This window comes from Piliocolobus tephrosceles, chromosome 5 (genome assembly GCF_002776525.5).
Source record: "Piliocolobus tephrosceles isolate RC106 chromosome 5, ASM277652v3, whole genome shotgun sequence".
Taxonomy (NCBI): domain Eukaryota; kingdom Metazoa; phylum Chordata; class Mammalia; order Primates; family Cercopithecidae; genus Piliocolobus; species Piliocolobus tephrosceles.
The window spans coordinates 32,982,703-33,010,040 of record NC_045438.1 but is presented as its reverse complement, the minus strand read 5'-3'; the positions used below and the strand labels follow the sequence as shown (position 1 = coordinate 33,010,040).

At 41.7% G+C, this 27,338-nt stretch overlaps 1 protein-coding gene across 1 annotated transcript in view; it reads left to right on the top strand.

The window, feature by feature from the left end:
* LOC111554891 overlaps positions 1-22,450 on the top strand; it is a 55,443-nt gene extending 32,993 nt beyond the window's left edge. Inside the window, exon 2 of the mRNA XM_023230588.2 lies at positions 22,085-22,450. Coding sequence (XP_023086356.1) covers positions 22,085-22,450 — 366 coding nt within the window. The remainder of the gene's footprint in view (positions 1-22,084) is intronic.
* The last annotated feature ends 4,888 nt before the right edge of the window (positions 22,451-27,338 follow it).

The window sequence follows — 27,338 nt, the reverse complement described above, 5'->3', positions numbered from 1 at the left end:
AAGAAAGAAAGAAAGAAAGAAAGAAAGAAAGAAAGAAAGAAAGAAAGAAAGAAAGAAAGAAAGAAAGAAAGAAGGAAGGAAGGAAATAAGGGAGGAAGGGAGGGAGAGAGGAAGGAAGGAGGAAAGGAAGGAAGGAGGGAGGGAAGGAAAGAAGGAGAAAAGAAAAAAGAAAAGGAAATGAAAAAAGAGAAAAGAAAAGAAAGAAAGGAAGGAAGGAAAGAAGGAAGGAAGGAAAAAAGAAAGAAAGAAAGAAAAAGAAAGAAAGAAAGAAAGAAAGAAAGAAAGAAAGAAAGAAAGAAAGAAAGAAAAGAAAGAAAGAAAGAGAAAGAAAGAAAGAAGGAAGGAAAGAGGGAAAGAAAAGAAAGAAAATTGTTTCAGTTCTGGGGAAAGAGAGGCAATGAGGGCTGCAAAAACTCCTTTATTTGAGGGAGAAGGGGGAGAGACATTGAGAAGGAAAAGCAGAAACTGTGGAAGGCCTAGTTCAGCAGTTCTCAAAGTGTGGTCCCCAGACCAGCAGCATCAGCTTCACCTGAGAACTTGATAGAATCACAAATCCTTGACTGGATGCCATGATTCAGGCCTGCAATCCCAACACTTCGGGAGGCTGTGGCAGGTGGATCACTTGAGGCATGGAGTTCCAGACCAGCCTGGCCAACATGATGAAACCTCATCTCTACTAAAAATACAAAAAAAAATTAGCTGGGCGTGGTGGCGCGTGACTGTGGTCCCAGTTACTGGGGAGCCTGAGGCAGGAGAATTGTTTGAACCCGCGAGACGGAGGTTGCAGTGAGCCGAGATCACACGACTGCACTCCAGCCTGGGCGACAGAGTGAAACTCTGTCTCAAAAAAAAAAAAAAAGAAACAAATGAAAAACAGCAAATAACTAAGAGTATTATAGAGATTTTAAGAGCTGGAAGGTGGTAAAAAATATTCAAATCTAAGATTTCTTATTTCTCTTCAGATTGATACCAAATAACATCTTTCCCTTTTTAGAAATTCTTTTTCAAAATATTTCAAAGTTGGGCCAGGTGCGATGGCTCACGCCTGTAATCCCAACACTTTCGGAGGCCGAGGTGGGAGGATCACGAGGTCAGGAGTTCCAGAGCAGCCTGGACAACATGGTGAAACCCTGTTGCTACTAAAAATACAAAAAAAAAAAAAGTAGCCAGTCCTGGTGGTGCCCTCCTGTAATCCCAGCTACTCAGGATGCTGAGGCAGGAGAATCACTCGAACCTAGGAGGTGCAGGTTGCAGTGAGCCAAGATCATGCCACTGAACTCCATCTGGGGCAACAGAGTGAAACACTGTTTAAAAACATACACACACACACACACACACACATATATATATATTTCAAAGTATGCATTTTACTGAATTAACATAATTGTATATAATTTATTTATTTATTTATTTATTGAGACGGAGTCTCGCTCTGTCGCTCAGGCTGAAGTGCAGTGGCGCGATCTCGGCTCACTTCCTGGGTTCACGCCATTCTCCTGCCTCAGCCTCCCCAGTAGCTGCGACTACAGGCACCCGCCACCACGCCTGCCTAATTTTTTTTTGTATTTTTAGTAGAGACAGGGTTTCACCGTGTTAGCCAGGATGGTCTCTATCTTCTGACCTCGTGATCTGCCCACCTCGGCCTCCCAAAGTGCTGGGATTACAGGCATGAGCCACCGCACTTGACCAATTGTATATAATTTAATGAAATAAAAGAAAGCAGAAACAAGATTATGCTAACCAGTACCAAAACACACACAATATCCTTCAAGATGACTAGATGCAAGAATTTAAAACATACATAATTTCTAAGAACTAATGATTAGAGGTAAAAGGTGTCTCATTTCAAATGAGGAAATCCATTATATTCATCTCTAGTGGCAAGGGATTATTATTATGTTGTAATTATGTTTTATATTGGCTCCATATTGCAGCCAGAGTTGCTGAAGAGTAGAAAAAATAATTATAGCAAGCAATTCTGTGAAGTGTATATTTTGAGAGGTAAAACTCAAGGGAGAAGTCCTCTAAGAGAATGTGCATGTTGTCACACAGGGTTCAGTGCATAGGACATACTTGAATATTCAAGTATTCTACTGGAATAATTGGCTGATTTCTGAGTCACCTCCAAGCTTTGAAGTTTATTTTCATAAGACTTGATACGATTCATTCAATAGTTTTGAATGACACAGGGAATGATGTTAGTCATTACAACACAATAATGCTATTTGTGTATTTCAAAGACAGCCTTTTAAAAAATTCAGTTCTTGGGCTGGGCAAGGTGGCTCACACCTGTAATCCCAGCACTTTGGGAGGCCAAGGTGGGCTGATCACCTGAGTTTGGAAGTTCAAGACTAGCCTGGCCAACAGTGAAATGCTGTTTCTACTAAAAATATAAAAATTAGGCAGGCATGATGAAGCATGCCTGTAGTCCCAGCTGCTTGGGAGGATGAGGCAGAAGAATTGCCTGAACCTGGGAGGCAGAGGTTACAGTGAGCTGAGAAGGCACCACTGCACTCCAGCCTGGACAACAGAGCGAGACTCCATCTTAAGGAAAAAAAAAAAGAAAGAAAAGAAAATACCTAGTTTTCAGGTGGGCACAGAGGCTCACACCTGTAATCTCAGCATTTTGAGAGGCTGAAGCAGGAGGATTCCTTGAGCCTAGGAGTTAGAAAACAGCCTGGGCAACATAGTGCTAAGACCCTGTCTCTACAAAAAAAAAAAAAAAAAAAAATTCCAGTTCTCAATTCTATGCTTATCTAATATAGTATTGTTTTTCTGGCTACAATCTCGCAGAAAAATGTGTAGAAACTGTAAATCACTAAAGCCATTTGGCTAAGAGATGCTGCCCAGCACGGTAAGAAAAACATTGGTTGAAAGTTTGTAAACTTGCTAACCTTATCAAAGTCCTGATCTGTTACAGAATGATTGGACAACGTCAGAAAACTATGAGCCTTAACTTCTGTATAATGAGAACCATGTGAGCAGCTTTCCTCAGGGGATGCATATGCATCTAGGAGCTCTGGGCATAATACAATGGCCCATAGATTCTATTTTTTTATTATACTTTATTTTATCTTATGCTTACAAGAGCCACAGTGAAGTTATGGCAAGAAGAGCAAATAAAATTGTAAAGAGATAAATAGCTATAAGGAAGGGACTCATTTAATGCCTGAAACCCAAAATGCATTATTTTGTCTCTTAAGAGAATGAAAGATTGGTCAGACTTTTTTGTTTCTTTGTTTGTTTGTTTTCATTGGTGGCAGGGGACAAAGTCTTATTCTGTTGCCTAGGCTGGAGTGTAGTGCTGCGATCATGGCTCATTGCAGCCTCAACTTCACTGCAGTCTTGACCTTCTTTCTGGGCTCAAGAGATCTTCCCACTTCAGCCTCCTGAGTAGCTGGGACTGCAGGTATTTGCCACCATGCATGGCTAATTTTTACTTTTTGTAGAGACAAGGTCTCATTATTGCCCAAGCTGATCTCAAACTCCCTGGCTTAAGTGATCCTTCCACCTTGACCTCCCAAAGTGCTGCGATTACAGGTGTGAGTCACTGTGCCCAGCCAGACTTCTCTGATGTGCCCTCTGTAGGGCAGCTGCCTTCTTCATATATATATGTATTTATGGGTTTTGTTGTTTGTTTGTTTTTGTTTTTTAAGGCAGAGTCTCACTCTGCCACTGAGGCTGCAGTCCAGCAGCGTGATCTCCACTCGCTGCAACCTCCACCTTCTGGGTTCAAGCAATTCTCCCACCCCAGCCTCCTGAGTAACTGGGATGACAGGCACGTGCCACCACACCCAGCTAATTTTTGTATTTTTAGTAGAGACAGGGTTTCACCATCTTGGCAGGCTGATCTTGAACTCCTGACCTTAAGTGATCTGCCTGCCTCAGCCTACCAAAGTGCTAGGATTACCGGTGTGAGCCACCGCACCCAGCCTGTATGTATGTATTTTTAAGGCTAGTTAGGTGAAGCAGTGGGAGTGGAGAAGGAGCAAAGAAATCTGTAATTGGTTGTGATCAATCAGTTGTAAACACCATTGCACTTGGACCAGCTCGGCTGCCTTCTTTAAACGAAAGTCCCATTTAACTTTTGGTACATGGGAAGCCCAAATATGTCTTCAGGTTACCCCCATCCATTGGCTCATCTTTCACATAGCAGCTCTTCAAATATTCGAAAACTATTGTCCTGGCCTTTCTGAGTTTTTATCTCTATCTTTCTTGTGTGATCTCTGTATCAGTTAGGGTTCTCCAGAGAAATAGAATCATTAGATGATATATATGAAGAGATTTATTTCAATGAATTGGCTCATGCAACTGTAGAGAGGGCAAGTCTGAAATCTGTAGGGCAGGCCAGAAGTCTTAGGCTGTAGTCTTGAGGCATAATTTATTATTCCTCAGGAAAACCTCAGCTTTGCTCTTAAGGCTTTTCAATTGATTAGATAAGGATCACCCAAATTACCAAAGATAAACTCTTTTATTTTATTTTTTTTAAGATGGTGTCTCACTCTGTTGCCCAGGCTGGAGTGCAGTGGCGTGATCTCAGCTCACTGCAACCTCCACCTGCCAGGTCCAAGTGATTCTCCTGCCTCAGCCTCCCGAGCAGCTGGAATTACAGGTGTGTGTCACCACGCCCGGCTAATTTTTTGTATTTTTAGTAGAGACAGGGTTTCATCATTTTGGCCAGGCTGGTCTTGAACTCTTGACCTCAAGTGATCCGCCCTCCTCGGCCTCCCAAAGTGCTGGGATTATAGGCGTGAGCCACCATGCTCAGTGATAAACTATTTTAAAGTTAACTGATTGTAAAGCTGACACACAAACTAACCATTTCACTCCTTCACAGTTCTATCTGCTCTTAATCAGAGCATTCCTAGTTTGTCGATACCCCTATTAAAATCAGAAGAATACATGCCACTGCACTCCAGCTTGGGTGACAGAGTGAGACCCTGTCTCAAAATAAGTAAGTAAATAAATAAATAAATAAATAAATAAATAAATAAATAAATAAAATTAAATAAAATCAGAACAAGTCTAGAGCCAGTACTCCCAATCTGACTCAACATGACAGAGGTCAGGGTATCACCTCTGTTTTTCTGGCCTCAATGCTTCTACTGATATAACCTAGCCAAGTAGTCCAGAAAATGGATTATACATTTCCTATAAGGCCTAGAGGGAATTTAAATATCCAGGAATTTTCTACTTGAACTGCTTTTAAACCAGTCTCTGTCATCCCACAAGAAGAAAATTGAGTGGGCCTATCATGGTTCAAATGCAAAGAAATATAAGTATATAGTTAAACCTTATTAGACACATGAGCAACTCTCCTAGTCCAATTCTGGTCATAGCATATCAGAATTGGACCAGGCTTGGTGGCTTGAGCCTAATCCCGGCACTTTGGGAGGCTGAGACGGGAGGATCACTTAAGACCAGGAATTTAAAACCATCTTGGGCAACATAGTGAGACTCCCATCTCTACAAAAAATTTAAAAGTTAGCTGGGTGTGGTGGTGCACATGTAGTCCCAGCTACTCAGGAGGCTAAGATGGGAGGGTCATTTGAGCTGCAGAGTTTGAGGCTGAAGTGAGCTGTGATTACACCACTCCACTCCTGCCTGGGAGACCGAGTGAGACTCTGTCTCAAAAAAAGAAAAAAAAAGAAAAAAAAAATTGGTAGCCACTTTTATCTTTGGAAAGCTAACTGTGAATAATTACAACATTAAGTAACCCTTGTATATGTATTTTTCTTTCAAATGCTTGCAGAGGATTCAGATGCCTCCCTGTTACTACCACCTACTCATCCCTGCCACTTGTTACATAGATACACTGAGTACTCTTAACGGATGAGAAAATAGATTTAGAGGTTAAGTTAGTTGCTCAAGACCACACATCTAATAGGTGGTAGAAACAACACTTGAAGTCAGATCTTCTAATAGTACTAAAATACTGAGATAAACACCAAAATAACCAAAAACTAAGCTATGAATGGGTAGGTGGATAAGAAAGTTGGAATGGGGACTTTAAAACGTGGTTATAATCCAGATTCCAGGAAGCTAGAACATATGAGAGTGTGAAATTCCCAAAGATTGGATCTGCTATTTCGTTTCTGTTTTTTTGGAGATGGAGTTTCGCTCTTGTCACCCAGGCTGGAGGGCAGTTGCGTTATCTCGGCTCACTGCAACCTCTGCCTCCCGGGTTTAAGTGATTCTCCTGCCTCAGCCCTCAAGTAGCTGGGATTACTGGTGCGCACCACCATGTCCAGCTAATTTTTTTTGTATTTTTAGTAGACACAGGGTTTCACCATGTTGGCCAGGCTGGCCTTGAACTCCTGACCTAAGGTGATCCGCTTGCCTTGGCCTCCCAAAGTGCTGGGATTACAAGCGTGAGCCACTGCACCTGGCCTGGATCTGCTATTTCATTCAGACCTCACAGGGTGACAGGTACACACTTTCAATTAATACAACAAATACGTGCTGAACAGTGTCATGCATGCAAGACACTGTGCTTGGCATTACAAGCAACATAAAGATGTCCAGTGAAATATTTATCTGTAAAGAATTTACAATCTAGTGAGGAACACAAATGAAGAAGCTAAACTGGCCAGGCGAGGCGGCTCATGCCTGTAATTTCAGTACATTGGGAAGCCGAGGTGGGAGAATCGCTTGAGCCTGGTAGTTTGAGACTAGCCTGGGCAATATAATGAGACCTTGTATCTACAAAAAAGTTTAAAAATATGTACATATTTAAAAAATCAGTTAAATTACCACCACAGAGCATCTATTCACTCCTTTACTTATCTATTTATTCAACAAATACTTAGGAATTTCTCTTTGCCTTCAAGACAGCCATGAGTAAGATAGGTAATCAAATGGTACTAGAAAGTATACTCTATATGGAAGATACATCCTTCTACAGAGAAAAGGCACTTTGAAGATGGAATGGGTCAGGAAGAAACAACTGTTTTTTTTTTTTTCTTTTTTTTTTGAGACAGGGTCTCATTCTGCCTGTTGCCCAGGCTGGCATGCAATGACATGATCGTGGCTTACTGCAGCCTCAATCTCCTGGGCTCAAGCAATCCTTCCACCTCAGCCTTCTGAGTATCTGGGACTACAGGTGTACATCACTATTCTTGGCTATATTTTTTTATATTATTGTAGAGATGAGATATCACTATGTTGCCCAGGCTGGTCTCGAACTCTTGACCTCAAGAAATCTCTCCACCTCAACCTCCCAAAGTGCTGGGATTGGATTGCAGGCATAAGCCACCACACCCAGCTTTCCCCAACAGTAGGCTTTCTAAGCAAAGCTAAGTGTTTATATTTTACTTACCAGACTGTAGTATAGTGCTTACTGCACACCTACTCATTTCAAATTTGTATGTAGAACCAATACCTGATTCATTTTGAGTGGTGGTTTTATAATAAAAGAATGGCAACAAGCATAATAATCAGAAGTTCCTACAAATCACCTATGTATGTAACATTTCATATATGAAGTTCTTCCATATGGCAGAAGGACTTGCTATTTTTTTTTGGGGGGGGGGCAGTTAATGAGGGCCATATTAATGTAATGCATTAAATGCATATTTTTGGGTTATATACTACATTTCCACTTTCTTTCTTTAACAAATCAGTTCACTGACATCTATTAGAAGAATACAGCATATTTGTAGGGTGTGGTATCACCAAGGATAATGTTGCAAGAATGTTTCTTTGATTTTTTACTCTTGGCTTTATTTTATTTATTTATCTATTTATTTTTAGACAGGATCTCACTCTATCGTCCAGGTTGGAGTACAGTGGTGCCATCTCAGCTCACTGTAATCTCCACCTCCTGGGTTCAAGTGATTCTTATGCCTCAGCCTCCCAAGTAACTGGAACTACAGGCATGAGCCACTACGTCCAGCTAATTTTTGTATTTTTAATAAAGACAGGGATTCACCATGTTGGCCAGGCTAGTCTTGAACTCCTGACCTCAAGTGATCCGCCCATGTAGGCATCCCAAAGTGCTGAGATTATATCATAAGCCACTGCTCCCAGCCAGTAACCTCGAACTTCTGAATTTAAGTGATCTTCCTGCCTCAACCTCCTTAGTAGCTAGGACTCCAGGTGCATGCCACCACACCCAGTTAATTTTTTTTGTAGAAAGGAAGTCTCACTACATTGCCTATGCTTTTCAAATTATTTTGATTATTTAAATGTAGCTGTCCTGAAACGCATCTTTTTTCCTTCTCTGTTTACACAGATTTATGTTAACCATCATTTTCCTCTGTCTCAATTGTATGGAGGTCACAGCCAGTTTTCTTTTCCTCTTTGGGTTTTTTTATTTTTGCTTTTTTTTTTGTGCTTCTGATTATAAGGTTGAAAACTTAGTTTTTTAATTCCAGCAATTTCCATAGGATGTTTGAACATTTGCAATTTATTCTCAATCAATTCTTTTATCTTCCATAATTTCAGAACCTCACACAATCCTTGGACATAATAGGTACTTCATAAATATCTTTTTGTTAGCTTCAACTCTCCTCCTGTTTTCAGGGAACAATTAAATCTTAACATTTTCTTCATTTATAAAACATGAAGTGAGAAAAAAAAAAATAGAATACAGAAATAGAAACCATTACCAATACAGCACAAGCATAATTTGGAGAGCTGTTTTTGTATAAAACTGAAATTGAGTGTACTGTGCAATTTCTTTTATAAGAGGACTCAGAGAACAAGCAGTAACATCAGACAGTGGTAATAAGACCCCAGTTTGGATGTTAATCATCTTGCCTTTCATTTGCCACTTTCAATTTAATTAAGCAATATATAGCACTCTAATAATAAGACTTTCATTCAGTCTTTTATCTTTGTGTTTTAAATAGATTTTTAAACAGCTGCCCTTAAGAGCACAAAATTATTTTAAAAGCCTTGTGGATTTTTTGCGTTTGTTTGTTTATCTAACGGAAGAAATGCAAAGTTATGGAAGAATGTGATTGGAATGTCAGGCAGGGAAGGGCAAATGTCATTTGATCATTTGTTCATTCAACAGACTTGTGCTGAGTGCTGCACACCATAGAAATAGAGAGTTCCAAGTCACAGTAACAGGACTTCAGTGAACAAAGAGCTCTGAATCTGTGACATGGCCAGAAAGGACTTCTTGGATGCTCCAAGATCATCATTTCACAGATAAGCACCTTCAAGTTCACATGAATTCAGTGTCTTGCTCAAGGTAGTTACAAAGTTAGAACTGGAATCCAACTCTCTTAATTCAGTTTATTATTCATTTCTGTAGAAACCCCTTTTTATATCTTAGATTTTCTTCTTTGTTCAGTAAATTGTGAGGAAATCCAAATCACTTGTAAACTGACTGCTTCACCTCAGAGTAACAGAAAAACAGTATTATACTTGCTGCTTAGTAACCCTTTCTGCTCCACACTTAACCTTATTCTTACCCATAGAAACCTGTTTAATTCATAGTATACCTAGGTTATTATGGAGTTTAAGAGCCATATGGTGTTGTTTTAGATGTGGGGGACTTAGGAGAGTGGAGAAAGGGAGAAAGGAAGAAAGGAAAATGTCTTTGAGGAACAATACTGCAGAGCTCCAAGTGAGGCTGTAGGATGGCATTTCCACTCTTGTCTTATTTTATGATGATACCTTCTCCCACTGCCCACGCCTGGGTCTGCCCAGCTGTTACACCTCCAGGGCCCCAGTCATTTCATGCTCCATTTAGCCTTCCCTGCCCTTCATCCAGGTCACACAGAGCTTGAAAATAAAATTTCAAAATCTAAAAAGCCACTGGTAAGACTGCATTTTAATTTTTAGTTCATTTTTTTGTGGGTTCGGTTTTTGTTTGTTAGTTGGTTTGTTTTTTGAGACGGAATCTGGCTCTGTCACCCAGGCTGGAGTGCAGTGGCGTGATCTCAGCTTGCCACAACTTCCACCTCCCAGGTTCAAGCAATTCTTCTACCTTAGTCTCCTGAGTAGCTGGGATTAAAGGCACCCGCAACCACACTAGCTAATTTTTGTAGTTTTAGTAGAGATGCCCGCCTTGGCCTCCCAAAGTGCTGGCGTTACAGGCATGAGCCACTGCACCTCGCCCTGGGTTTTTCGGTTTTTGTTTTTGTTTTAGTGTTTTTTTTTTTTTTGAGACAGGGTCTCTTCCCAGGCTGGAATGCAGTGGCACAATCATAGTTTACTGCAGCCTCAACCCCCTGGGCTCAAGCAGTCCTCCCACCTCAGCCTCCTGAGTAGCTGGGATTACAGGCATGTGCCACCATGCTTGGCTAATTTGTATTTTTTATAGTGATAGGGTTTTACCATGTTGCCCAGGCTAGTCTAGGACACCTGAGCTCAAACTATCTGCCCACCTCAGCCTTCCAAAGTGCTAAGATTATTAAGTGTGAGCCACCATGCACAGCTGAGCCTGCATTTTTAAAGCTTTCCTGTGTTACCTGGGTTTGGAGACCCCTGGAATAAGCACTGTCGCCAGAGGGGGCCTCAATCTGTGGGGTCCATCTAATCTGTGGACAGTGCTTATTCTTCTAACCTAGGATGCTTTTCCCCTGGGCCCAATTCATTTAGAAGATAGCAAATCTGATCAGATCATGCATTTAGAATCCTTCAGCTTACCCTCCCTGTGAGTTAAGAATGACATTTCAGTATCCAAACATTCAAGTCATTTGATGTCTGACTCACTTAGCTTTTTGGCTTTCTGGTTTGCCACACATACCCCAAGGTTGGCCCTCTCCATGAGCATGCTTTGAAACATGCTTTCCTCTCTCTCCAAAACACTGCATCTCACCTATCCCCATCACAGCCCTGTCCTACTTGTCCCCAGAGATGAACTCATGCTCTCTTTAACACTGTCTTCAGTGTCTTCAGTTGATTTCCTAGATGAGCTTTCCTGTAAGGCTCTGAGTTCCTAAAGACAGAATGCCTCTTATTTGTCATTCCCTGTGCCTTGAAAAAATACCTAGCATGGAGCCAATCAGCAAACATTTCTTCAGCATTGCCTGTATGTTGGGAGTTGTGCTAAGCTCTGGGGATGTAATAGTGAGTCTCTTTCCTTGTAAGCTTCAACTCATAGTGAACGCAGACACAAAATGGGGTGGGAACAGGCTAGGAAGAGGGAACACACAGAAGAAACTATAAGTGTCCCACTACTGAATATATGAGAGAAAATAATATCTCAGTCCTTGTGAAACTCACATTCTAATAAGGGAAACAGACAAGCAAAGCAATGAATGTGTGCTTCCACTTAAACAAATGAACACCCAAATGGATGAAAGAATGAGTAAGAAGCCAGACAATGGCTTTCCCGAGTTTGTGACTCAGAGCAGGAGTTTCCAGGTGGACAAGGCTGGTCAAGGGAATCAAAGACTCAGGAGACCAATCTTTAAGAGAACTGCAAAGTAAATGATATAATGGAGGTCTGGATGCATTCCAAGTACAACAGAAGATAAACATCTAGACCCTAGGAGACTTGGTCTCCCAGGCCAAGATATTTAGATTTTACCATTTAGATGAGCGTTTTTCAATTTGTGTGGCACCCATTAGTGGGTCATGAAATCAGTTCAATAGATTGCAATCAACATTTTGAAAGAATAGAATAGGATATGTCAGTGCATTTCATGTGAAAAGGACAGCTTTTAGTGGGGAACCAATTGCTTCAGTCATATGGGCTTTCTTATAGTACATCAATCTTGATGAAACAGGTTTGAAAGCCACTGTTGCTACAGATGGAGAACCAAACTGAAGTTTAAAGCTGGGTAGCAACAAGACAGCTTTTGCATTTGGAAAGATGCTGTGGTGTCAGCGAGATTAAGATTAAAAAGGCAGGCTAGACACAGTGGATCACACCAGTAATCCCAACATTTTGGGAGGCCAAGGTGGGCAGATCACTTGAGACCAGGAGTATAAGACCAGAGTGGGCAACATAGTGACACTCCACCTCTACAATCAACTGATCAATCAATAACAAATTACTTTATTTTATTTTTTGTTTGTTTTTTTTTTTTTTAAGAGATGGGGTGAGCCAATGCGCCCAGCCATAGATTATTTTATTTTTTTAAAAAAGATGGCCAGGCACAGTGGCTCACACCTGTAATCCCAGCACTTTGGGAGGCCAAGGTAGGTGGACACCTTGAACCCTGAACCTGAGTTCAAGACTAACTTGGCCAACATGGTGAAACCTCGTCTCTACTAAAATACAAAAATTAGCAGGGCATGGTGGTGCGGGCCTGTAATCCCAGCTACTTGGAGGCTGAGGTGAAAGATTCACTTGAACCTGGGAGGCAGAGGCTGCAGTGAGCCAAGATTGCACCACTACACTCCAGCCTGGGTGACAGAGCGAGTCACCATCTCAAAAGAAAAGAAAAGACTAAAAGGGCAGTACCATTTAAGGAATGGCTTTAGGAATCGAGAAGATACAAGTTGAGTATCCCTTATCCAAAATGCTTGGAACCAGAAGTATTTCAGATGTGGATTTTTTTTCAGATTTTGGAATACTTGCATTATAATTACTGGTTGAGCATCTTTAATCTGAAAATCCAAAAAGCTCCAGTGAGTATTTTCTTTGACCATCTTGTCCACACTCAAAGAGCTTCAGATGTTGAAGCATTTCAGATTTTGGATTTTCAGATTTATGATGCTCAACCTGTACTTGGATGGAGAAAAGGATATAGCCTTGAGAACTAAATGTAGATTTGATGATCGGTTCCTCCTTTCCATTCCCAAAACTACTGTTCTTGTTTGGCCCTCATCATTTCTTTTCTAATCCATTCCTGACACTCATCTAGCTCCTTTGGTCTTGACCATCTTAAATCCATCCTTCATACTACATTGAAAAACACATTTGAGGCTGGGTGCGGTGGCTCACGCCTGTAATCCTAGTACTTTGGGAGGCCGAGGCAGGTGGATCACCTGGGGTCAGGAGTTCAAGATCAAGATAATAGGCCGGGTGCGGTGGCTCAAGCCTGTAATCCCAGCACTTTGGGAGGCCGAGACGGGCGGATCACGAGGTCAGGAGATCGAGACCATCCTGGCTAACACGGTGAAACCCCGTCTCTACTAAAAAATACAAAAAACTAGCCGGACAAGGTGGCGGGCGCCTGTACTCCCAGCTACTCGGGAGGCTGAGGCAGGAGAATGGCGTAAACCCGGGAGGCGGAGCTTGCAGTGAGCTGAGATCCGGCCACTGCACTCCAGCCTGGGCGACAGAGCGAGACTCTGTCTCAAAAAAAAAAAAAAAAAAAAAAAAAAAAAAAATCAAGATAACATGGTGAAACCCCATCTCTATTAAAAATACAAAAAATTAGCCAGGCATGGTGGCGGACACCTGTAATCCCAGCTACTTGGGAGGCTGAGGCAGGAGAATCTCTTGAACCCGGGAGGCAGAAGTTGTAGTGAGCAGAGATCACACCACTGCACTCCAGTCTGGGTGACAGAGTGAGACTCTGTCTCAAAAAAAATTTAAAAAAAAGAAAAAGAAAAACACATTTGACCATCCCACTCTCCTGCTTAAAATACTTCAGTGAGCTGGGTGCAGGGGCTCATGTTTGTAACCCCAGTTCTTAATAAGGCTAACGCAGGAGAATAACTGGAGCCCAGGAGGTCAAGACCAGCCTGGGCAACATAGCGAGACCCCATCCCTAAATAGTAAGTAAATAAATAAATAAAAATAAATACTTCAGTGACCCCTAATTTCCCCATGACCTAAACTTTCTATCCAGCTTTAGTTCTTGCCTCTCCTTTTTGGAGCTTGTTTTCTACTCATCTCAACAGATTCTTGCCTCTGTATTTTGGCTTCTGCCATCCCCTCAATTAGAAATATCTTTCTCATTTTTCTTCACCTGGCTTCCTTTAACTCAGCTTTTAAGATTCAATTTAACCATCACTTCCACCAGAAAGCCTTCCCTGATTTTTCCTGACTGGACCAAGTACCCTCCATCTTTTCTCCAATGACCCTTTGTATAAAACTCTTCCCATGGAATGAAGCCATAACTACAATAGCAAATACTTAACGAAGGATTCACCTGATGTCAAGCACTGGGTTTACCTGCATCATCTCATTTAGTCCTCACGAAACCCTAGTGAAGTAGCCATAATTATTATCTCCATTTTACAAGGGCAGAAACTGAGCTCTGGGGAGGGTAGACATGCTATGATAAACCACAGTCTCATGTATCAGCCCTTCTGAAATGCAAGCATCCTCTCTCAATGGTCAACATTAAATTTCTTTGTGTCTCAACCACATAATGCCAGGCAAATAATTGTTGAACCTTTGTGAAAGCTTTTACATGCTGCGGGGTATATGCAAATGAAGTAAGCACAGAGAAATGTCTATTGGATTTGGCAATGAGGTTTATTGGCATCTTTGCACAAACTTCATTTTATGAAATGAGACTTTTTTAAATGTTATTCGCTTTAGTCCTTGCAAATATTAAGCAATCCATAAATACTATTTAATGAATAAATTGCAATGGGTTGAGGAGAAAATGTGAGATGAGGAAATGGAGATTATTTTTTCATGAAGCTCAGCTAAGAGAGAAGAGTTGGGTGGCGGTGGCGGTGAAAGGTGGCTGTGGGAAAAAGGAAGAGTTTGTGGGTGTAAAGAGGATGTTTTGCTTGCAGTCTGTTCACTAGCTTTTAGAGATATTGCAAGAACAAGGTGTTTAATATGCTGAGAGACAGTAGCCTAGAGAGAGAAAGACAGTTTAAAAAAAAAACAACAACAACAACACTGGAATGAGGCCAGGCGCAGTGGCTCACACCTGTAATCCCAGCACTCTGGGAGGCCAAGGTGGGCAGATAACCTGAGGTCCGAAGTTTGAGACCAGCCTGGTCAACATGGTGAAACCCTATCTCTATTAAAAATATTAAAAAAAAAAAAATAGCTGGGCATGGTGGTGCATGCTTGTGATCCCAGCTACTCAGGAGGCTGAGGCAGGACAATTCCTTGAACCCAGGAAGGGGAGGTTGCAGTGAGCTGAGATCACGCTACTGCACTCCAGCCTGGGCAACAGAGCAAGAGACTGTCTCTAGGAAAAAAAAAAGAAGGCTGGGTGAGGTGGCTCACGCCTGTAATCCCAGCACTTTGGGAGGTCGAGGTAGGCAGACTGCCTGAGGTCAGGAGTCTGAGACCAGCCTGGCCAACATGGTGAAATCCTGCCTCTACTAAAAATACAAAACGTAGCTGGGTGTGGTGGTGTGTGCCTGTAGTCCCAGCTACTCGGGAGGCTGAGGCAGGAGAATTGCTTGAACCTGGGATGTGGAGGTTGCAGTGAGCCAAGATCACACCACTGCACTCCAGCCTGGGCAACAGAGCAAGACTCCATCTCAAAAAACCAAACAAACAAAAAAACACTGGGATGAGAACTTATGTGAATACAAAGAAGGAAACAACAGGTACTGGGGTCTACTGGAGGGTGAAGAGTGGGAGGAGGGAGAAGAGCACAAAAGATAAATATTGGGTACTAGGCTTAATTCCTGGGTGATGAAATAATCTGTACGACAAATCCCTGTGTCATGAACTTACCTGTGTAACAAACCTTCACATGTACCCTCAAACCTAAAATAAACAAACAAACAAAAAAAAACACAGTGGAAAAGGGGATTTCTTGGAGGAAAGAGAAGAGGAAGTTTCCAAAGCTCAGTGGATTCGCTCTGGACAGGATGGCCAGGTTCTTCCCCACTAATTAGACCAGCATTTCTATTTTCTCTGAGTCTTAATTTCCAAAAGCAAATAACATACACAGTCCTGTAGAGCTAGTACCTAAAATAATTTTCCTACTTTTTTAAAAAATAACTTAATATGTCTAAAAAAAAATGTATATATCGAGGAAAGACTAATTCAAACAAAATTTTGACTTTTGTTTGAATTAGTCCCACTTTTTTTTTTTTTTTTTTTTTTTTTTTTGAGAGAGAGTTTCACTCTGCAGACTGGAGTCTAGTGGTGCAATCTCGTCTCACTGCAACTTCCGCCACCTAGGTTCAAGTGATTCTCCTGCCTCAGCCTCCCAAGTAGCTGGAATTACAGGCATGTGCCACTGTACCTGGCTAATTTTTGTATTTTTAGTAGAGATGGGGTTTCACTATATCTTGGCCAGGATGGTCTCAAACTCCTGACCTTAGGTGATCTGCCTGCCTTGGCCCCCCAAAGCACTGGGACGACAGGCATGAGCCACCGCACATGGCCAAGTCCCACAATTTAAAGAAATGAGAAAAACTTCACCTCTATTTCCAAAGAAAAACTTACGTTGATGAATTCCTACACTCTATCTATTTAACACTTGACAGTGTAGGGTGAGGTGGGGAGGGACAGGGTGGGGTGGATTCCTCAATGGGGAGGATGAGGAAGGAGACTTTACACTTACTGAGCTAGAAGAACAGGCAAATACTGTCCTCTGAAGAGACGGAGCTGGGGTGCTGCCAGCTGTGAGAGGCAACATTAAATAGTGTACACGGACGCATCGCCTCTCTGTTTTCCTCTTACCCCGAGTCCTCCCCACCACTCCATCCTCCGGACTAGGCCTGGAAACTGAGAATCTAGAAAAGGATGCAAGTAGGTCAAGGTCAAAGGAAAGGACTGGGATATCCCAAGGACAGCAGCATAGAAAGTCAGGGAATTCCAAAAGCCACTCCATCTTCTCAGGGTGCCTGCTCCGGGATAGGTCTTGCAGTGTTAAAGATAAATATTTAAATAGAAAATGTGTATTCCCTTGATAGAGGATGTTAGCAAAACTTGTTGAGATCTATAAGTAAATATAAAAAGCAATCAAGATATTCTTATTTTTATTACCTAGTTGATTTGTAAGACCATACACTAGCCTCTGGGAATTTTTTTTTTTTCCTAAGGCCTAAGAAGCTATTCTCACACTTACGATCCAGTTGGAAAGATGACATAGGCTTAATATCAAGACCAGTTAGCATAAAAGTCCTGTTGTTTTATACAAGCAATAAACACTACAAACACTAGAGAAAAGACAGGAATAGTCCTGGTGTGGTGGTTCACGCCTGTAATCCCAACACTTTGGGAGGCCAAGGCGGGCAGATCACCTGAGGTCGGGAGTTCAAGATCAGTCTGACCAACACGGAGAAACCCTGTCTCTACTAAAAATACAAAACTAGTCAGATGTGGTGGCACATGTCTGTAATCCCAGCTACTCGGGAGGCTGAGGCAGGAGAATCACTTGAACCCAGGAGGCGGAGGTTGCAGTGAGCTGAGATCGCGCCATTGCATTCCAGCCTGGGCAACAAGAGTGAAATTTGTCTCAAAAAAAAAAAAAAAACAAAACAGAAAAGACAGCTACATGTGACGACATATAGCCAGGGTGAAGAAATCTGATTATTACAGCACTGTTATATTTTAGGAGACATGTTATGAAGCAGCTTCAGGCTCCAGTGTCAGTGTAAGATGAATTTGCTTCCAGGAGCCTTCTCCTAAATTACACTCATGCCATAACTAAACTGCTAGCACGCAGCCTCTGGAAGAGGCATAGGCATGCAGATCTCTCGCTTTCTTTCTCTTTTTTTTTTCCGAGACAGAGTCTCACCCAGGCTGGAGTACAGTGGCACGATCTTGGCTCACTGCCACCTCCGGCTCCCAGGTTCACACAATTCTCCTGCCTCAGCCTCCCTAGTAGCTGGGATTACAGGTGCACACCACCATGGTGGCTAATTTTTGTGTTTTCAGTAGAGATGGGGTTTCACCATGTTGGCCAGCCTGGTCCTCAAATGATTCACCTGCCTCCGCCTCCCAATGTGTTGGGATTATAGGCGTGAACCACCTTGCCTGGCCTCCCATTTTATAATCTATTGAATTATCCAAGTAATTTCACTAGAAAACTGGGCTGACTCTATCGAAATTGAAAGTTATTAAGGCATCAAGTATGCAAAGTCTGTTCTCTATAATTAAAAAAATATATATCTCTTTGAAAATTACAGAAGTTACGTCCAACTTCAAGTTCTCTTGGCATTTTAAGAGTCAGCTCTTCCCCCTGAAAGGACAGGGGCCCGTGAGAGCAGGTGTTGCCATCTGAGTTCACACCTAAATACCTAAACACTCTTTAATTTTCCTGTGTCGGTTGATATCATTATCAGCTAAACTATTTTAAATTAATAGTAATATCTGTTTGCTCTTAGATAATAGGAAAAAACCACAAGTGGAAAATCCCTAGAAGCCAGCCAATCTCTTTAATCACATCTGGCAATTTTCTAGAGTGAGGGATTATTGCTTTTGGATGGCTTCTTTTTTTTTTTTTTTCAAATAAAGACATTAATAAAACCAAGGTGGACTGGATTTAGCAAAGAATTTGGTTGAATATTTTGTTTACCCACTGTTCACTCAGAATTTCTGTCTAGTTAAATGACGGGCCTTACTGGTTCACACCGGTATCTGTAGAGCTGGTTGCTTCTAGAAGTCTGGTGTGGTTTGGAGAGCAGTCTCCTATAAACTCCAAGTGAGGAAATTTTTTTTTTTTTTTGAAACGGAGTCTGACTCTGTCGCCCAGGCTGGAGTGCAGTGACGCGATCTTAGCTCACTGCAAGCTCCGCCTCCCGGGTTCACGTCATTCTCCTGCCTCAGGCTCCAGCGTACCTGGGACTACGGGTGCCCGCCACCACGCTCGGCTAATTTTTTGTATTTTTAGTAGAGACGGGTTTCACCGTGTTATCCAGGACGGTCTCAATCTCCTGACCTCGTGATCCGCCCGCCTTGGCCTCCCAAAGTGCTGGGATTACAGGCGTGAGCCACCGCGCCCGGCCTGGGAATTTTTGATTTATTCAGGATAAGGAGGATGTCTCACCCCGTCTATGTTTGTTTACAATGCTCTTCACAAACAGTTGTGTAGCTCTGAATAAAACTGGGGCCCAGGTGGCCCAGGAGGTCCGGGAGCCCCGGCTGCCACTCGCATCCGGGCATTCATGTTTCGCGCACACACAGCTGCGGCAGCTCTCCTCCAGCCATTGTTACTGGTCTCTGAGGGGCTCCCAAAGCCACTCAAAGTCAGCTACTCCCTCCAGCAAAGCAGTCCGCCGCCTGAGGAAACACAATGGGCCAGTTGTAGCTTGAATTCCCCGAGGGGCCATGGGAGAGTTTCTCTACTCAGCAGTTTTGAAAGGCACCTTGCCTAACTCCTGTCCAGCCTCTCTCCAGAGAGCAAGCAAACATCGTAAACTCTGTCCTTGATTGGGCTGATAAAAATCACCTCTGAGGCTGCAAAGCTGGTGAAAAGTGTCAAGGAGTCACAAAGAAGGTACACATTGAAGCCAGTATAAGGACTAAGCCAATGGAGATAAAACATTTCAAGACAAAGCATGCCATAAAATTCAGCAACAGTCCTGTAAGAAATGTGTTGCCGGATTCATTTTTGTAAGTAACACTTTTTCTTTGATGCTTCTGGAGAAAGGAAATATTTCTCCATATCCCTTGCTACATTCTCTGTGGACAGAGAGGGAGTATCCGATAGTATCCTGTTTAAAATTGATCCCTCCACTGGCAATGATCCTGATCATCCATATGCTTTATTTTCCTTTTTACTTATTACAGTTTACTTATTTTATTAAATAAATAATATGTCCCTTTAATAATTTTATTCTCACCAGGTGTAGTGGCTCACGTCTGTAATCCCAGAGCCTTGGGAGGCCAAGGCAGCAAGATCACTTGAGGCCAGGAGTTCAAAGGCAGCTTGGGCAACATAATGAGACACCATCTCTCCAAAAAAAAAATTTGTCGAACGTGGTGACGCGCATCTGTAGTCCCAGCTACTTGGGAGGCTGAGATGATAGGATAGCTTGAGCCTAGGAGCTCTTGGCTGAAGTAAGCTATGATCATGCCACAGCCCTCCAACCTAGGCAATAGAGTGAGACTGTATCTCTATAAAAAAAACCAAACAAACAAACAAAAAAAGTCACTACGAACATATTCAAACTGTAACATATTTAAAAAAGAAAAAATAAAAATAAAAAGCAAAAAGAAGTAAAAATAACATGAAAAAGAATATTTAAAATAATTTATTATGTTGGCCATAACTCAAACACTAGAGCGCAGGTGTTTAGGGGTTCAGGAGAGATACACATTTCAAGATACAAAGATTCTTAATCAGTTCAGGCATACAACTTATACATATATTTGAATAGATTTATCATCTGTTTAAATCCTGTTCACAGTAACCCCAAAGTTAAATCTACTTGGCAACAGAGACATTGAAAGTAAGCCAGAGTAAAAAGACTGATTTTAAACTACGGATGTTGGAAACAAAGCAGGAACAGTTACCAGACTTCAAGCCCAAAATTGTCTGAATAAGAATAATAAAAAACATTATCCATCTCTAACAAAATTGAATGGTTTTTAGATTGATCAAAAACACATTTAGTACTTTTATAATCAAAGTTTTGCAGCAGTGTATATGGGCCGGATTCAATGGCTCATGCCTATAATCCCAACACTTTGGGAGGCGGGAGGATTGCTTGAGCCTGGGAGTTTGATACCAGCCTGCGCAACTTAGTGAGACCTCATCTCTACAAAAAAAAAAAAAAAAAAAAAAAAAAAAAGCTAGTGTGATGGCACAAGCCTGTGGTCTCAGCTACTCCAGAGGCTGAGGTGAGAGGATTGCTTGAGCCCAGCAGTTTGAGGCTGCAGTGGGCCATGATTAGGCCACTGCATTCTAGCCTGGGTGACAGAGGAAGATCCTGTCTCAACAATAATAACAGTGAATATGTATTTGCTTAGCAATGGATTAGATTGTTGTAAACTATGAGATTAGTATTTTCCCTTGTAAGGATAACTAGCAATTCACCTTAGAAATGTGTGAACTAAATTTCTGTCACCATAATCATAATAATAGGGGTCAAAGTAAAATAATCACTATCTATTGGGCACCAAACAGGTGCCAGGCAAAATACTTGAACTTTGTAAAACATAGTAGAATTTTCACAGCTTGGGAGGAAATATTATTACCTGAATCTTACAAATGAGGAGACAGGCCAGGCACAGTGACTTATACCCGTGATCCCAACACTTGCTAAGAGGCAAAAGGATCTTTTTCTTTAAAAAAAAAAAAAAAAAAGTGTTTTTTTTCATAGAGACAAAGTCTCGCTATATTGTCCAGGCTGGTCTCAAACTCCTGGGCTAAAGCAATCCTCCTGCCTCAGCCCCCCAAAGTGCTATTTAGAAATAAACCATCTCGCCTGGCCAGGATAATTATTTTTGTTTGTTTTTGGGTTTTGAGGTTTTTTGTTGTTTTTGTTTTTGTTTTTTTGGTGACAGTCTCACTCTGTCGTCCAGGCTGGAATACAGCAGGGCGATCTCAGCTCACTGCAACCTCCACTTCCCAGGTTCAAACGATTCTACCAAGCAGCTGAGATTATAGGTGTGCACCACCAGGCCTGGCTAATTTTTATGTTTTTAGTAGAGATTGGGTTTCACCATGTTGGCCCGGCTGGTCCAGGAGGATCTTTTAACACCATGACCAGCCTGGACAACATAGTGAAACCCCCCTATTTCTAAAAAGAAAAAATTCTAACCCTACTGGAAGCAGGAAGAAAAAGAAAAGAAAAAAAAAATGTGGAGACAGACTCAGCAAGATGAAATGACCAGCCATGTAATGCATACTCTAGGAAAGAGACTGAACAGCACTGACCAATTCTTTTTTTTTTTTTTTTTTTTTTTTTTTTTTTGGGTGGGGTTTGCTCTGTCGCCCCGGCTGGAGTGCAGTGGACGGATCTGGGCTCACTGCAAGCTCTGCCTCCCGGGTTTACGCCATTCTCCTGCCTCAGCCTCCCGAATAGCTGGGACTACAGGCGCCCGCCACCTCGCCCGGCTAGCTTTTTGTATTATTCAGTAGAGACGGGGTTTCACCGTGTTAGCCAGGATGGTCTCCATCTCCTGACCTCGTGATCCGCCCGTCTCGGCCTCCCAAAGTGCTGGGATTACAGGCTTGAGCCACTGCGCCCGGCCTGCACTGACCAATTCTAATTGTGTTAAGTTTGAAAGATAGAGAGGTTGTAAGACTGAGTTCTCCTTTCAGTCTCACTGAATTTCCCACCAAATCCCCATTAAGCATCAAAGGGAGTCAAATGTATTTGGTTTTTTCTTTGCTTTTGCATATTGCAGGTACGAAGATGGATCAAGAGCCCAGTGGTCAGTGTGGACAAGCATCAGAGTCCCAGACTGAAGTACACTGGCTCCTCGATGGTGCACATCCCTCCAGAAGAGCCAGACTTTGAGCCTCCCTTGTGTCAAACATGCCTGGGTGAACATGCTTTCCAAAGAGGGGTTCTCCCTCAGGAGAAGGAGTCGTGTTCGTGGGAAACCCAATCTGGGTGTGAAGTAAGTTCACGTTCGCTCTGGATCTATTCTCCTGGAAAAATTCTGGGCCTTTGTTTTTCTTGTATTTCTGCCATAGTATACCCCAAAACTAATTTTAAATGCACATTTACAAAGCTTCTGAGGAGGACCCAGAATTGTGGTCTTTGTTAGCTCATTACATTATTTTTTTAATAGGCTTTATATTTTAGGGCAGTTTTAGGTTCACAGCAACACTGAGCAGAAGGTACAGAGATCACCCATATACCCTTGTCCCCATGCACGTATAACCTACTTTACCATCAACATTCCCTAGTAGAATGGCACATTTGTTATAACTGAGGAACCTACCTTGACATGTCATTATCACCCAAGTCCTTAATTCATGTTAGAGTTCACTCTTGTTGTTATACATTCTATGAGTTTGGACTAATGTATAATAACATGCATCTACCATTACAGTATCATACAGTTAAGTTTCACTGCCCAAAAAATCCTCTGTCCTCCACTATTCATCCCCTCCTTAACCTGAACTCTAGCAACCACTGATCTTTTTACTGTCTCCATAGATTTGCCTTTTCCAGAATGTCATTTAGCTGAATCATGCAGTGTGTTGTATTAATTTTTTATGCTGGTCCAAGACCGATACAGCAATGTGTTGGTAAACTGGCAATTCCTCAGAAGTGGTTTGATCACACAGAAGATCAAGTCTTAGATGATACAATGATTGTAATAGTCATCTACAGGTTTGTAGCTTCCATTGAAATACTTAGTTCAACATGATTTGATCCATTTACAGAGCACTATATATAATTTTCATTATTTTTCTCAAGCTCATATATATTCGTATTTTTACTAAGATTTATTTTTCCCTGCTACTCCAAGAGTTGTTTTTTAAAAATTTTGGTAATCCAAGAAAACCAGATAACTAATTCATCTTGCAGTTTCGCAGTTTCTAAGATTTAAAAAATTTAAGATTAAATTTTTAACTTATAACTTAATTAGGCCCATATTTATTTTGATTTTTAAAACCATTATATAAAATGCTTATATTATTTTTACCATCATACTGACACAAAAATACAACATTTAGAAGATAGAACATGTTATTACAAAGTACAGTTAATTGTAAGTGATCTTCCAAGTCAGTGCATCATAAAATGATAAATGTTAATAACCGCTCACCCTTTTTTTTTTTTTTTTAGCAAGGTAAGCATTTTCCAGAAATAAAAGAATCATTTTAGCTGCTAAAAGAAAAGACTGAAGACATTGAATCTGAGTTCCTTTTCACTCTGGGTTATCATGCAATGTCTCTGAATCTGTTTCATATTTATTTGTTTACTTTCTTTTTTTTTTTTTTTTTTGAGTTTCACTCTTGTTGCCCAAGCTGGAGTGCAATGGTGCAGTCTCGGCGCACTGCAACCTCCGCTTCCTGAGTTCAAGTAATTCTTCTGCCTCAGCCTCCCGAGTAGCTGGGATTACAGGCACCCAACACCACGCCTGGCTAACTTTTGTATTTTTAGTAGAAACAGGGTTTCTCTATGTTGGTCAGGCTGGTCTCAAACTCCCGACATCAGGTGATCTACCTGCCTTGGCTTCCCAAAGTGCTGGGGTTACAGGCTTGAGCCCCTCCCCCCACCTCCCCTTTTTTTTTTTTTTTTTTTTTTGGACAGAGTCATGCTCTGTAACCCTGACTTGAGTGCAGTAGTGCAATCATAACTCACTGTTACCTCAAACTCTTAGTTTCAAGTGATCCTCCCACGTCAACCCCGCCCCCCTCCCCCCACATCAAGTAAATGAGACCACAGGCACACGCCAACAAACCTGGCTAATGTTTTTAAAAAATTTTGTAGAAACAGGGTCTTGTTATACTGACCAGGCTGGTCTTGAACTCCTGGCCTCAAGTGATCCTCCCAAAATGCTGGGATTATAGGTATCAGTCACCATACCCAGCCTGTCTACTTTCTAGGGTTATTGGAAAAATCAAATGAGACAGATATGAAATGTTTCATAATCTATAGAATGCCATGCAAATATAAATCATTATTGCTCATGTTTGCTGATTTACATATTAGTTAAGCCTGTGAGTCTGTAACACTATATTAGACTTCCATAACTGGGTTAGCACTTTGCTGATCCATGAACATTTGTCATGGTCCTTTTGCTTTTTAGCCTGATGCTGGTTCTACTCTAGGTTTGTCATGAAAAACAATAAAGATGCTAAATGCAAGAGCATCTATTTATTGCTCCTGATGCAAGGGTTAAAGTCAACTTTTTATCTAAAGGGCCAGATAATAAATATTTTAGCCTTTGCCTAAAATACAGTCTCTAACTTCTATTTAGCTCGGCCCTTGTAAGGAAAGCAGCCATAGATAATTTGTAAATGAATGGACACAGCTCTCCCAGGCTGGAGCGCTGTGGCAAGATCTCAGCTCTCTGCAACCTCCACCTCCCAGGTTCAAGCGACTCTACTGCCTCAGCCTCTCAGCCTCCTGAGTAGCTGGGATTACAGGCAAAATTACACCCGACTAATTTTGTTTTGTTTTGTTTTGTTTTTAGTAGAGATGGGGTTTCACCATGTTGGCCAGGCTGGTCTTGAATTCCAGACCTCAAGTGATCTGCCTGCCTCAGCCTCCCAAAATGCTGGTATTACAGGCCTGAGCCACTGCATCCAGCCTGAGTTTGCCAATTTCTTAAGACTCTAAAGAAATATGTATGACTTAGAAGCAGAGAGAGGGTTCTACATATCCTATACAGAGCACACCTGCCTAGTGCTAAATGTTTACTTGAGGGCCTACTCTATATCCCATCTGGTAGGAGCTGGGTTTAGATCAATGCACAGTGAAATTCCACACAAAAGGAAACAATAAACAAAGAGCTGGAAGGAATTTAAAGCAACATTGTGATTTAACCTTTTCCTTTATCTCAGATAGCAGGTAAATCATTCTCCACTTTGCAATCGATTACCTGGTTCTGAGACTTCGCTGGTTTTTTCCTAAGGTTATCAAATCAAAATGACACATACTTTATTTTACTATTACTTTTTTGAGACAAGATTTTGCTCTGCTGCCCAGGCTGGAGTGCAGTGACGCAATCACGGCTCACTGCAGCCTCGACCTCCAAGGCTCAAGCAGTGCTCCCACCTCAGCCTCCCAAGTAGCTGGGACTACACGCCCCGTGCACCACCATGCCAAACTTATTTTATTTTATTTAATTGTATTTTATTGAGATGGGTTGGTATCAAACTTCTGGGCTCAGGGGATCTGCCCCTCTTTGGGTGTTGGGATTACAGGTCTAAGCCTTTTTATTTATTTTATTTTATTTTATTTTATTTTATTTTATGTTATTTTATTTTATTTTATGTTCTTTTATTTTATGTTATTTTATCTTATTTTAAGTTATTTTATGTTATGTTATTTTATTTTATTTTATTTTATTTTATTTTATTTTATTTTATAGATGGAGTCTTACCCTGTCACCCAGGCTGGAAAGTGCAGTGGCGCGATCTTGGCTCACTAGAACCTCTGCCTCCTGGGTTCAAGTGATTCTCCTGCCTCAGCCTCCCAAATAACTGGGATTACAGGCACTCACCATCAAGTTTGGCTAATTTTTGTATTTTTAGTAGAGGCAGAGTTTCACCATGTTGGCAAGGCTGTTCTCGAACTCCTGACCTCAGGTGATCCGCCTACCTCAGCCTCGCAAAGTGCTGGGATTACAGGTGTGAGCCACCGTGCCAGGCAGGTTTTTTTTTTTCTTTTAATCATTAAATTATGCATCAGCAGGACACAGTGGCTCATGCCTGTAATCCCAGGGAAGCCAAGGGAGGTCGGATGGCTTGAACCCAGGAGTGCCAGACCAACTTGTGTCTATAAATAAATAAAATAAAATTAGCTGGGCATGGTGGTGGACACCTGTGTTCCTAGCTACTTGGGAGGCTGAGGTAGGAGCATTGCTTGAGCCCAGGAAGGAGGAGGGTGCAGTGAACCAAGATGGCACCACAGCACTCCAACCTGGGTAACAGAGCCAGACCCTGTCTCAAAAAACCCAAAAATCTATAGTTTGTGTTTTCATAGGGATTAAACGATGAAATGATGAAGTAAATCATTGAAAAGGCAACTCTGTCCTTTTAGAAAGTCCTTTTAGAAAGAAAAGAAACTCTGTCCTTTTAGAAGTTGCATGGTGAGAAGATGGAGGGGCTGTGAGATGCAGAAGCCGATAGCAAAGACCTCAGGTTTTTCTCCTGACATCTCCTGATGTAGATTATTTTAGGCAAATCATTAATTCATTTCTCCTGCTCAGTGTTCTCTCCTATAAAAATGGAGGTAATATGTGCTCGCCGTCAGGTTTCTTTCCGGTAGTTTTTTAGTAGTTGGTTGATGAGATTGTTTTTAAAAAATCTTTTGTAAACGTAAACGTATGTGCATGTGCTGGAGTCAGGTGACCCATATTCTTGTGCCAGCTCTGCCACAGGTCAATGGCTGAATTCAGGCAAGCCACAAAACCTCTCAGACATCATAGGATAGGGCTTAGCTAGTTAACCCTGGAACCCTTTTTCGTCTGAGATAATGTGGTTGGCATTTAATGACCTATAAAGTGAAAATAAACAAGAGGAAAAGGGGGATAAAGGGAAAAGTAAAATCAAATCAAACTCTGTGTTCTATGTGCAAAGATAAAATACAGAAAACAAGGTGAGAATGTTTTAAATAAAATAAGACAAATAAAGTGCAAGTCTTTTATGGATTAATTGTGGAGTTTTTGTTGTTGTTGTTGTTGTTTTGTTTTGTTTGTTGGTTTTTTTTTTTTTTGAGAAGTTTCGCTGTTTTTGCCCAGGCTGGAATGCAATGGTGCGATCTTGGCTCACCGCAACCTCTGCCTCTTGGGTTCAAGTGATTCTCCTGCCTCAGCCTCCCAAATAGCTGGCATTACAGGCATGTGCCACCATGCCTGGACCGGGTTTCTCCATGTTGGTCAGGCTGGTCTCGAACTCCCGACCTCAGGTGATCCACCTGCCTTGGCCTCCCAAAGTGCTGGGATTACAGGCGTGAGCCATTGCGCCCGGCCA